Source organism: Nerophis ophidion, linkage group LG08 (assembly GCF_033978795.1).
Source record: "Nerophis ophidion isolate RoL-2023_Sa linkage group LG08, RoL_Noph_v1.0, whole genome shotgun sequence".
Taxonomy (NCBI): domain Eukaryota; kingdom Metazoa; phylum Chordata; class Actinopteri; order Syngnathiformes; family Syngnathidae; genus Nerophis; species Nerophis ophidion.
The window spans coordinates 75,295,536-75,307,602 of NC_084618.1; the positions used below are offsets into that span (position 1 = coordinate 75,295,536).

At 41.4% G+C, this 12,067-nt stretch overlaps 1 protein-coding gene across 3 annotated transcripts in view; it reads left to right on the forward strand.

Moving 5' to 3' along the window:
* The window catches only part of kat6b (K(lysine) acetyltransferase 6B), a 51,138-nt gene that overhangs the window by 25,302 nt on the left and 13,769 nt on the right, over nt 1-12,067 (forward strand). For 2 of the 3 annotated variants that reach the window (XM_061909735.1, XM_061909734.1), the window contains exons 3-11: nt 3,002-3,110; nt 3,947-4,062; nt 4,257-4,338; nt 6,384-6,513; nt 6,583-7,538; nt 8,535-8,656; nt 10,819-10,931; nt 11,016-11,157; nt 11,299-11,460. In XM_061909735.1, the coding sequence (XP_061765719.1) occupies nt 3,002-3,110; nt 3,947-4,062; nt 4,257-4,338; nt 6,384-6,513; nt 6,583-7,538; nt 8,535-8,656; nt 10,819-10,931; nt 11,016-11,157; nt 11,299-11,460 (1,932 nt within the window). The remainder of the gene's footprint in view (nt 1-3,001; nt 3,111-3,946; nt 4,063-4,256; nt 4,339-6,383; nt 6,514-6,582; nt 7,539-8,534; nt 8,657-10,818; nt 10,932-11,015; nt 11,158-11,298; nt 11,461-12,067) is intronic. The other variant, XM_061909736.1, reaches the window with a different exon arrangement.

Consider the following 12,067-nt stretch of genomic DNA (forward strand, 5'->3'; position numbering starts at 1 on the left):
TAACATGTATTATGTTCTAAATGAATATTATCAGGTGCAGTAGCCATAATTTTATTTTGCAGCGCCGAGTCTGCCTCCAGCGCCCAGAGGCCCACTTTCAAATATTGACCTGCTTGGTTGGGGAAGTAGGGGAGTAAACCGCTCCAACCTACTCAAGCATCTAATTGATACAGTAGCCATCAACAAAGCTGCGTTTTTACCCCCAGAGGATGCCTTGTAACTGGTTGAAAAGGTGGTCCTGTCATGTATGTAATGATGGATGGAAGAGGTGGCGGAGAGATTCAACTGCAGGTCAGAAGGTGGCCATGTATGAAGTTTCAAGTGAGGATGCTATATTTGTGCCCGCCCAGAGTGCCCTTTAAAGCTCCATTGACAAAGCCATGATGATATATGATCTTTACAGCCTCAAGTAACGATCACATCTGTACGTTCTTCACATGCAGGGAAGGAGGCAGCGCTTGCTTAAATGCTCACTGCTTTCATGAGCAACGGGAGAGTTGTAATTCTAAAGCAGGTTTGGGACAGAAGCCCTGATAATGTTTGTTCTGCTAAATTTACACGGCGTCATGGCAATAACAACATGTTTTTATTGTGGCAGTAATGTGATGACATACTAGGTAATCCTTTCAGTTTCAAGCGCTAGTCTCAAGAATAGGATTAAACCCTTCAACTTTGATTTACTAAGATGACTCAGATGTAATGGATATGTGCTGGATGTGTGAATTGGCATAGAGTCGCTTGGTTTATTCCACTGGGAGTCATGATAGCGTGCTTAAAACACACATCTGACAATCTCTTTTATGATATATTTACATTGTGTGCCTGTAGCTGTACTTTTCATGTCAACAAGGGACAAATGTTCAATTAGTTCCAATGTATTTTTTGTGTTAGTGTAAGACAGCACTTTTTAAAATGTGAGGCGTTAGAAGACTTCAAAGGGGGAGGTGCCGGACCTTGAGAAAAATAAAGAAAAACATTACACCTAATAGTGTTGTCCCAATACCAATATTTTGGTACCGGTACAAAATTATTTTGATACTTTTCTAAATAAAGGGGACCACAAAAAATTGCAATACTGGCTTTATTTTTAATAAATGATGAATGGGTTATACTTGTATAGCACTTTTCTACCTTCAAGGTACTCAAAGCGCTTTGACACTACTTCCACATTTACCCATTCACACACACATTCACACACTGATGGAGGGAGCTGCCATGCAAGGCGCTAACCAGAACCCATCAGGTGCAAGAGTGAAGTGTCTTGCTCAGGACACAACGGACGTGATGAGGTTGGTACTAGGTGGGGATTGAAACAGGGACCCTCGGGTTGTGCACGGCCACTCTCACACTTTAACAAAAAAATCTTACGGTACATCAAACATATTTTTTATTGCAAGTATGTCCTTAAATGAAATAGTGAACATACAAGAAAATGTGTATTTTAGTAGTAAGTAAGCAAACAAAGGCTCTTAATTTAGCTGGTGACATATGCAGTAACATAAATGATAAATAAATGGGTTGTACTTGTATAGCGCTTTTCTACCTTCAAGGTACTCAAAGCGCTTTGACACTACTTCCACATTTACCCATTCACACACACATTCACACACACATTCACACACTGATGGAGGGAGCTGCCATGCAAGGCGCTAACCAGCACCCATCAGGAGCAAGGGTGAAGTGTCTTGCTCAAGGACACAACGGACGTGACGAGGTTGGTTCTAGGTGGGATTTGAACCAGTGACCCTCGGGTTGCGCACGGCCACTCTTCCACTGCGCCACGCCGTCCCTGATAAATGACATATCGTCATTTACCATTCTATTATTTTGTCAAAAATGAATTATTAATTTACTTGTTCATTTACTGTTAATATCTGCTTACTTATTATTTTAACATGTTTTATCTATGCTTCTGTTAAAATGTAATCATCACTTATTATTCTGTTGTTTGATACTTTACACTAGTTTTGGATGATACCACAAATTTGGGTATCAATATGATACCAAATAGCTACAGGATCATACATTGGTCATATTTAAAGTCCAGGGATGTGTCCAGGGACATATTTCCTGAGTTTATTAAAAAAAAAAAATGTGATGCCAAAAACTATCAACGTAATTATAGTAGTATTGACTAAATACACTACTGTACTTGGTATCATTACTGTGGATGTTAGTAGATCCACCAATGGAGTTTGTTTACATTTTGACGCCGGTAAGCTACGGTGTGTAGTGAAACATGTTTAGCTATTCCTCATCCTGCAGGGATGATACTTGGACGGACCGGTCCTTTTCAGAAGCGGTATTATACCGAATATAATTCATTAGTATAGTGGTACTATACTAATACTGGTATAACGTACAACCCTAACACCTACTAATGTTTACAGTTTAAATTTAGTGATTTTTCTTGAATTCCGACTGTATGAGGGGAGCAGAAAATCCTACAAAAACAGTTGTGAGAAACTCAGTTTTTTCTGGGAGGGGCTAAGGCCCCAATTGTTTTGTATTGTCTGAAAATGATGCTCACTGGGCCGCTTTTTGAAAAGTCCTGCTCCAAGTGTGCTTCTATCCACTTTGATTTTAAAATGCCTGTGGTAATATCTATTGATGTACGCTGTGGTCGTCTGCAACAGCACATATCCTTCTTTTCCAATACCACTCCATATGTTTGCATCCTGCCGGTAAACAAACATTGGCTTTCTTTTTTTTTTTTCTTCTTTTTTTCTGGCTCGGTTGGCCATGCCAGCCACCTGAGGGATCCAGGTTCGATCCCTGTTTCCGCTATGCTAGCCACTCCTGATATGTCCTTGAGCATGACACTTTACCCACCTGCTCTCAGTGCCACACACACTGGTTTAAATGGAACTTAGATCATGGGTTTCACTATGTAAAGTGCTATGAGTCACTAGTGAAGTGAATTATGTTCATATAGCACTTTTCTCTAATTTTCTTCCCGCGCTCTTTTAAACGGTTTGTTTACATTTGTGTTCCCATCCAGCTCCGGGTAGACCCCATCCCAATATGCAGTTTCTGTCTCGGCACTAAAGAGTCCAATCGGGACAAGCTTGCAGAGGAGCTTCTGTCCTGCGCGGACTGCGGGAGCAGCGGTAAGTCCACACACACACACACACACACACACACATGCTTCCATACCGTTCCTTGTAAGCGACATGAAAGTGTTGTATTGTAAAATCAATTCCATCCTTAAAAGTTATTGACAGCTTTGTGATCTCACACGACACAAGTACATCTTTCATCCCGGGTGTGGCGGCAGTTCCCAACGTCACTTAGCCAGATCTTTCGTCGGGCTTTAAAGGGATTTATCGGACGAGCGAGGTTTAAATCGAGTGGCTCGATCCGATTCAAGGCAGCATATCCTCCATAAGTGGTTGTTTGGAATCCTGAAGTCAGACTTTTACCCCCCTTCTGTGCTCAGGAGCAAAGATCAACTCTTTTTTTTTTTTTTTTCCCCCCACAGCACATTTGCTTTTCTGTTTTGTTCCACGCGCAACTGCTCTCACCCTTGCATGAAATGGCCATTTATGTTTGAACAATTATTTTTAAACGCCGCAAGGAATTGTTCTCGGCGTGACATTTTTACAGTGTAAATTTGACTAACTAGCGCCACGTTGGTTTTCATTAGGCGCTTCGAGTGTACACAAATTGTCCTCTCACTGTAACACAGCTGTTTTACAACCACGCCGCGTGGGGGGTGTGTGTAGGGGCTGGGCGAGACACGCTTCTGCATGACTTTCATGGATTTGCTTCCATTAGAACGAGCGCCGCTACTGTTTCAGGCTCATTAAGATCAAATTATCTGTAATTAGCCGCGCTGATGTTTTGATCATAGTGATTTTAGATTGTGACAGTGTGAGGGATTTAAGAGGCGCACAGGCATGTGTTAATATTTTTTAAATATGTAACACTTCAATTCTCTCTCCAGGGCATCCGTCATGTCTGAAGTTCTCTCCCGAGTTGACCTCAAATGTGAAGCGATTACGCTGGCAATGTATTGAATGCAAAACCTGCAGCTCCTGTCGAATACAGGGGAAAAACGCTGTAAGTACACCCATTTTCCTTAAGGACCTGCAAGCTAGTTATTCTATCCCTGAGGCTTTGTTGGTTTGTCGAGGCTCTCTTGACGTTATTTCCCCCCCCACTTGACTGTAAATGATGCATGCACGCCATGCCACAGATACACCCCCGCTCCCACACTCACACCCTTTTTTTAGACATGTCTGCTGTTCCTTCAGGACGAGATGCTCTTCTGCGATTCATGCGACCGGGGCTTTCACATGGAATGCTGTGACCCGCCGCTTTCAAGAATGCCAAAAGGTGAGGTGTTAGACTGTCCCTGGAGTCAGTCCGGACCTGCCTAGGGTGGTTGTCACTCCGCTCACAGTGGCTTATTTGAAGCCTTGCATGCATACAGTAGCCAACGATTTCAGCCTTGAGCAGGAGATCCTGATGTCACCACATCACAGCGCTGACCCTCCAGCAGGGGTCTTGTAGTAATGGTGCATGTTGTGTCGTAGTACACTTCAGTGTTTCCCCTAAAATTACAGATCATTATTCTGCAGCAGAAGTCATTTAAGGATACATTTTCTATAGCACTGATCTAAATATAAAAGTAAATATGACATTTCTATCTATTGTACTGCACTAACTATGCTTTTAATAAATTATTTTGTAGTCTTTAATTGGTTCCTTTTATAAAGGGTGACGCTTATCATAGAGACTGGCGAGGAGCAATTGAATGACCTCTGTCATATCTTTATTTAAGTAAGCATGCAGCAGGCTTTTTTGTTGTTGGTTATTTTGCATTTTTCCATAGATTTTATATTGTAAACACTGACGGGCATCATATTCAGGTAAAACTCAAAAAATTTATATATTATGCATAAGTGTCAGCAATTCAACTCCAGTTGTAAAACTAATATGTAATACACACTCATTATATGTAAAGTGGGATATGTTAAGCCTTTATTTGTTGTAATACTGATGATCAAAGCTTGCAGTTTCTGAAAACCCCAAATTTGAGGTTTTCATAAACTAAGACATAATCACCAAAATTACGTCAAAAAAAGGCTTGAAATATCTTAAGGTTAGATGTTATGAGTCTATGTCATATACGCTACCATGAATTGATTAACCTGGACTTAAACTAGTTGAAAAACTTATTCAGGTGTTACCATTTAGTGGTCAATTGTACGGAATATGTAATGTACTGTGCAATCTACTAATAAAAGGTTCAATCAATCAATATTCATTTCACCATGTAAATCGCATTATGGTAATTTTTTGAAACGGGACTGCACTCTATTTGTGGAGAAAGCTTAAATAATGTCCTATTAATTATATATCTATTTTTTTTAAATGACCGTGATGCATGAGCATGTAATTTGTATAGACAATCCTGGAGACAAAAAGTTACCCAAGTATATAAAAAGCAAAACAAATACCAACATAAACGTTTTTCGGTGTGTTTTTTATGTCACATGACAAAGTCACCTGGAAGTTCTTTTAGATGTTTTGGGTGGGGGGTATTCGTGCTTTAATGTTAAAGTTTTCATAAGTATCTATTAAGACCAAAAAAAAAATTCAGATTTGATGGTAGTATGTTTTTGAAAAAAACGAATCAAAAGGTGTGAGTACTCATTAAATATAGTGACAAAGTCGCTAAGTTGGCAACACTGCTCTCACCTGCTGAGTCTTCTTATTTCATCAGACTAGGTTCGTATGAGGCGTTTTAAAAAGCATTCACAAACAGTCGCATTATGTGTTTGAGCTCGGGGGAACAGAGGGCAAAAACTGCATTAACTCTATGATTAGATTTCCTATGAGAGTATGAAGACTTTACGAAGCTATGTACTGTAATATTTTTTTTAATAAAAGGTAACGTTAGATGACTGTGGTGAGCGATCGTATCAAATATGACTTATCTTTATTTTACTGCAGTGCTGCAGGTTATGACTGGATTATTTTGTAATCCTATTGATTTTTTTGATAAAAGTTGTCAGTTATTGTATAAAAACAACAAGGAACAACCACACTAAAGCCATTCTTTTGGAATTGGCAAGTCTTGTGTGCTGGTGTTTGTCAAAATTGTCCTCCACCAATTACATCAAATCCTATATCGCTGGGTGCATAGTTTTGCTCAAAAAGCTGCAGTGAAGTGTATTTCACCGGACTGGAGAACGCGCCATTGTTTGCCTGCTGGCTTTCCGCTTTGTGCTGAGTAATTGATTGTCATTGTGAGCTGATGGGACTGTCGCCAGCTCCCGGTGCTCAAGGAAATGTTTCAAAAAGAACGTTCTGTTTGTCCCCTGAATTGATGAACCCGCCCGAACAGTGCTGTCTTGTGTTTGGATGCCCTCCAGGAACCTGGGTCTGCCAGGTCTGCCGACCCAAGGATAACGGAAAGAAACTGCTCCAGAGGAAAGCCGACGAGATCAAACGTCGATACGCAAAGCCGATCGGAAGGCCCAGGAATAAGTTCAAGCAAAGAATGTACGTGTGCACAATTATCGCCACAGGCTGACATGAGAACTGGTGTGATCTAAATGTGTCTGCTTGCAGGTTTCTAAACAGTGGTGATGGTTCCATGGTGGCACTAGGCGGAAGGGGGTCACCTGGTAGGGGTCAAAAGATAACCGTCTGTACCACACCCTCATCCGCTCATGCTGCATCTGTGAAGGACTCCAGAGACCGATTGGCTGTTACAGACCCTCGTTGTGCTGTCAACGCCACCTTATTCACCACTTCCACCCCCACCACCACCACCACCACCACCACCACCACCACCACTCCCACCCTCCTCACGCCCTACTCCACCGCAGCTACGCTCCCAGTTAACAAGAAAACCAAAGGGCTCATTGATGGCCTTTCCAAATTCTTCACCCCTTCCCCCGTGGGCCGTCGCTCGCGGGCCGTCGGCGTAGAGTCGCCCGCCAAACATTTAGACTCTAGGGACGAGGGTCCGCCCGAGCTGACCCCTCCGCCAGATACCGATCACAAGATAGCCCCCTTGTCTGCACTTCCTCCCGCACCAACGTCGCCGGGATTTAGCCCACCCTCACAGATGTCCAGCAGCTCCACTTCCGCTAACTCCCCGCAGAGCTCTTCCAGCCAGTCTAGTGTTCCTTCCCTCAGTAGCCTCTGCAATAGCAGCCAGCTAAAGGGACTATTTGACGGACTCTCGCACATTTACACCACTCAGGGACAGTCGCGGAAAAAGACGCTACCGTGCTACGCGCCGCCCAAGCGCGCGCACCGAAAGCGGGACTCCAAATCGGGACCGCAGCGCCTCGGAAAGAGCGAGTTTAATAAAAACCGTCTGAGCTCCACCTCTGCCGGGCCGGGCCGACCCAGAGGACACCCCTTTAAGTTGGTCGGCCATTTCAAACGCAACCCCTTCCTTAAAAAGCACCGGACACTAGGCAGGCTGAGGTATAAAGTGAGCACCCAGAAGGGAGCCCCCTCCCCGGGAAAGGGCGACTTGACAGACGGAAGAATTAAGCCAGAGAATAATCATGGTAAGCAAGGCTCCAAAAGCGCCGGCCGAGGCCTGCGTCTCGACACCTTTTTCTGAGCTTCTTCTTTATTTTCTTTCAAAGCTTTGACACTTGCACTTATTTTCCCTCAAAGCAGAGCTAATCTTTTCTTTTGAGACGACACCCTCAGCATTCTAACAGACTAATCTTCTGCCTAATTTGAATTATTTTACTTTCTTAACTTGGCTGCGGAGTTGACGTGGCTTCCATCCTCTTTCGCCGCCCGTCGGCTTGTTGTTCCATCCATTGCATGGCCCACTAACTCTCCCTCCATGATCCTCTGTCCTTGACCGCCCCCTCCGCTCCTCCGCACTGTGAAGTGGATGCCGCCGCCGTCACATCAGCGCTGTGCCTCACCCTCCGAATCAGTGTCACCACTCGCAGCAGCCATTAAGACACGTCTAACCTCGCCATTCAGCCGCAGCTGACTCAGAGATGACATGATGACTCTAAGCCACCGCAGCAAGCTTTCACGACACCGTCTCTGCGCAAAATCAGAAACAAGAATTGGGACTATATTCAAAAGGCTCTAATTTATAGACGCTAATTCACAAACAAAAGTTGCCCATAGAGCGCCCTGGTGAATATGTTAATCACAAATCACTCCCACTTGAAATGTTGTTTTGGTGGTTAAGTCATGATGTCTTTTCGTAATGCCTGCTCTCCAACATCCGCTCCGTCTCCATGTCGATTCCCGCTCCCTTCACTGCATCTGCTTCTTTATTCATGGGGAAATGTCTTGGTGGATGACTAAGCACATGAAAGCGGTTACGCAATTAGAGCGATTTAGTTTTGCTTCATTACATTGGGGATTTTTTTTTCCCCCGCACAAATAAACATGCAAAAATATCCTCCGAGGACATTTGCATAGAATGTAGTCGGGACAGTATCCAGCTGCCGTTTTTTTTTGTCAAACCGGCCGGTGTTTATTTTGTAAGTTGATGTTGTTGACGTGGCGTTTATTGTGCCGTCAAATAGGCCACAGCGGGGAGTTGCGAGTGAAGCAGGAAGCCGGCTCCAGCTTGGCGGCCATGTCCAGAGACCATGTGACGGACGAGGATATTGAGACGTTCACGCGTGTCCGGGAAGTCACTGCACAGGTTACTGAACATTTTCATTGTACTTTATGAAGTATTGTTCATTTTATGCCTCGACACTAACTCCTGACACCTGACTTAACTGTTAGCGCTTCAGAGCAACCTGTGAGGCTTAACAATATTATCTCATGTATTTTTAGATCTTCCCTCCCATGTCTTCACAGCTAGTGTACCCAGGAGGTGTTAATGGTTTTCCACAGGCTAAGACTCCTGGGAGGATGCACAAATGCAATTTGTCTTAAATGTATCTTCTCTTAAAGTTGAGCTAAAATTTTACAATTGGTTATCATAGTTAGTGCTTTCATTTATCATCGCTGATTAGTAAACTGATATTGATATACACGTACATGATTAACATTGTCAAATGTTTTTTTGCATATTTCACTGCATTGGCTCCTTTGAGGTGCTAATATTATTTGGTAGCACTGTGATACAAGCCAAATAATCTGTTTCAATCTTAACAAAAAAGGTGAAATAACTGAAAACATGTTCTATATCCTAGTGTTTTTAAAATAGCCACCCTTTGTTCTAATTACTTTTTTGCACACTCTTGGCATTCTCTCAATGAGCTTCAAGAGGTAGTCAGCTGAAATGGTTTTCATTTCGCAGGTGTGCTTGAAGCTCATCGAGAGAATGCCAAGAGTGTGCAAAGGGTGGCTATTTTGAAGAAACTAGAATATAAAACATGTTTTCAGTTATTTCACCTTTTTTTGGGTGAGTACATAACTCCACATGTGTTCATTCATAGTTTTGATGCCTCCAGTGACAATCTACAATGTAAACTTATATATATATATATATATATATAAAGAGATTCAAACTGCTAGTCGTTGAGCTAACATGGACGTTATAAGGGGACCTGTGCAATACTAGATAAATAATCTGTCTCAAAATGCTCAATGTCATATTTTTTTGGGGATCGATCGTATTTTAGAAAAAAAAAATCCACAAATTGCTAACTTTTTAGCTAACATTGATTTCAGTGAAGTTGTGCAACTAGGAATGTAACGGTATGAAAATTTCATATCACGGTTGTTGTGACCAAAAAGATCAGTTATTGTAATTGCGGTAGTGTTGAAAGGTGCTTAATTATACACTGAATCTTTTCATCAAGTTATTAAAAAAAACAACAACAAAAATAAAAATAGACACACTGTTAGAAAAGTCACTATTTAGCATGTTTTGTGTTCCTTAGGCTTCACTGATAGTGTTTTAGTCTTATTTTTTTATCTGTTTAATGGCTAAGGTTTTATTGTTTGAAATATTGGTTTGTACTGTAGCACACTTGAAGGTTCATTTAAATAAAAAGTGCGTAACTAATTAAATATTTTATTATGTACTATTTCATGCGAGCGTTGTGTCCTACTGTTCAGTGGTCATTGAACGCAAAGTAAAAACACCTCCCTTTCCTTCTGAGTGTAGAACAGTCACTCTGCGTAAGAGAGCATAGCCTTTAGGTTCAATGTGCACAATTGAATAGTTAAGTTGCTCAGGCAGCAATGTGTTTATATAACTTTAGATTGAGATGTTGTTTTTAATTGGAAAATATGTTAATGTCTCTTGTTTTCATGTTAGCATTAAAGCTAGCGATCTGCCACCAGTCAGGCCAAGAGTTTATCAAAGTGCAGTCATCAATCAGGTTTTTTGGATCATTTTATTTTAATTCGGTAATATTAACCATTGGGAGTTTTCCCTTGGTTATCGTTATTAATGTTTATTGTTTTATCCCTATGTTAGTCATAAAATTGTCAATATTCCTCTTTTCTTAACTGCTTGTGTTGATTTATTGTTGTTTAGATAGAAAACCCTAGCTGTTGCGGTTACATTGAGTACAATGAGAATTAAGTAATCAATCTGTCATAAAATGGTTCATTCGCATAGCTTCTTAGCAGTTTGTGGATTTGCCACATTTGAAAAAAAATTACATTCAATGATAGCTGATGAGCTTGTGTGGAAATATAAACCTCACATTGATTAATTGATTGAAACTTTTACTAGTAGATTGCCCAGTACAGTACATATACAGTACAATTGACCACTAAATGGTAACACCCGAGTAAGTTTTTCAACTAGTTTAAGTCGGGGTCCACGTTAATCAATTCATGGTAAATGTTGCTGTTGCTAATGTAGAAGTAAACTTCAATTTTCACTGATTTTCTTCACAGAGAACTGGAGGTCAAATGAACACGGACTCCATGCGATGTCCAGCCGTCATTGAGTTCGGGAAGTACGAAATCCAAACATGGTATTCGTCACCTTACCCGCCCGAGTATTCAAGGTATTATTTGTACACTAGCAAATTGCGCCACTACCCTCAGCAGAAGACCATTTGGTATGTCTTTTTTTGTTGTTGTTTTGTCAGATTACAAAGGCTTTATCTGTGCGAGTTCTGTCTGAAATACATGAGAAGCAAAAACATCCTCCAGAGCCACACAAAGAAGTGCGGCTGGTTCCACCCGCCAGCCAATGAGATCTACAGGAAGGACGACCTCTCGGTCTTTGAGGTCAGCTTTGCCTTTCCAGCAATGAAGCAATAAGTGCACGTTGGACGGTGTTTTGTGGGCAGAGGCGGGGAAAAAGAAGAAAATATATATATATTTTTTTTGACTTGAGTGTCCTCTTTGCTCTTTTTCTGCCCTGTTTAGGTTGATGGAAATGTCAGCAAGCTGTTCTGCCAAAACCTCTGTCTGCTAGCCAAGCTTTTCCTGGATCACAAGACCTTGTATTACGACGTGGAGCCTTTCCTCTTCTACATACTCACAAAGAATGACGAGAAAGGCTGTCATCTCGTGGGCTATTTCTCCAAGGTGGGCGGGGAAATGACGCAACACTTAAAAGGGAACTGCACTTTTTGGGGAATTTCGCCTGTCATTCACAATTCTTCCGTAAGACAAGTCCATGTACTTTTCCTTATTCCATGCATTCTATATGGTAAATAAACCGCAGCAAAAGTCGGCTAACGATGCAGGTAATACTATTCGCTCTATTCCGCCTTAAAAGCGCTCCTATAATAATCAATAAACCAATCAACATATATAAGGTTATAGACAGTATATACATATTAAGTATTTATGCAATGTAATAAGAGGCACATTCATAATAGGTAATATTTTCATATTTTAGTCACTTCAAGCATACGGCGGCATAATAATTTCACAGATGTATCACAACATTATTTTTTTTTTTCAACAACATCTAATACTACTAATCATTGCAGACTTCATGAAAGGACAAAAACAACTACAGATATTTTTTAGCCCTTCATATAAGGATCTCCAAGTTTTAGAAGCTGAGTGATAAACAGACCTGGCTTTCGTGAAACACTAAACATCATGTAGCGGTATTGTGAAGTGGTAAACAAGAAATAAAGTACAAACTTAATAAAACAATCACTTACTGTAGAATGTCTGCTCT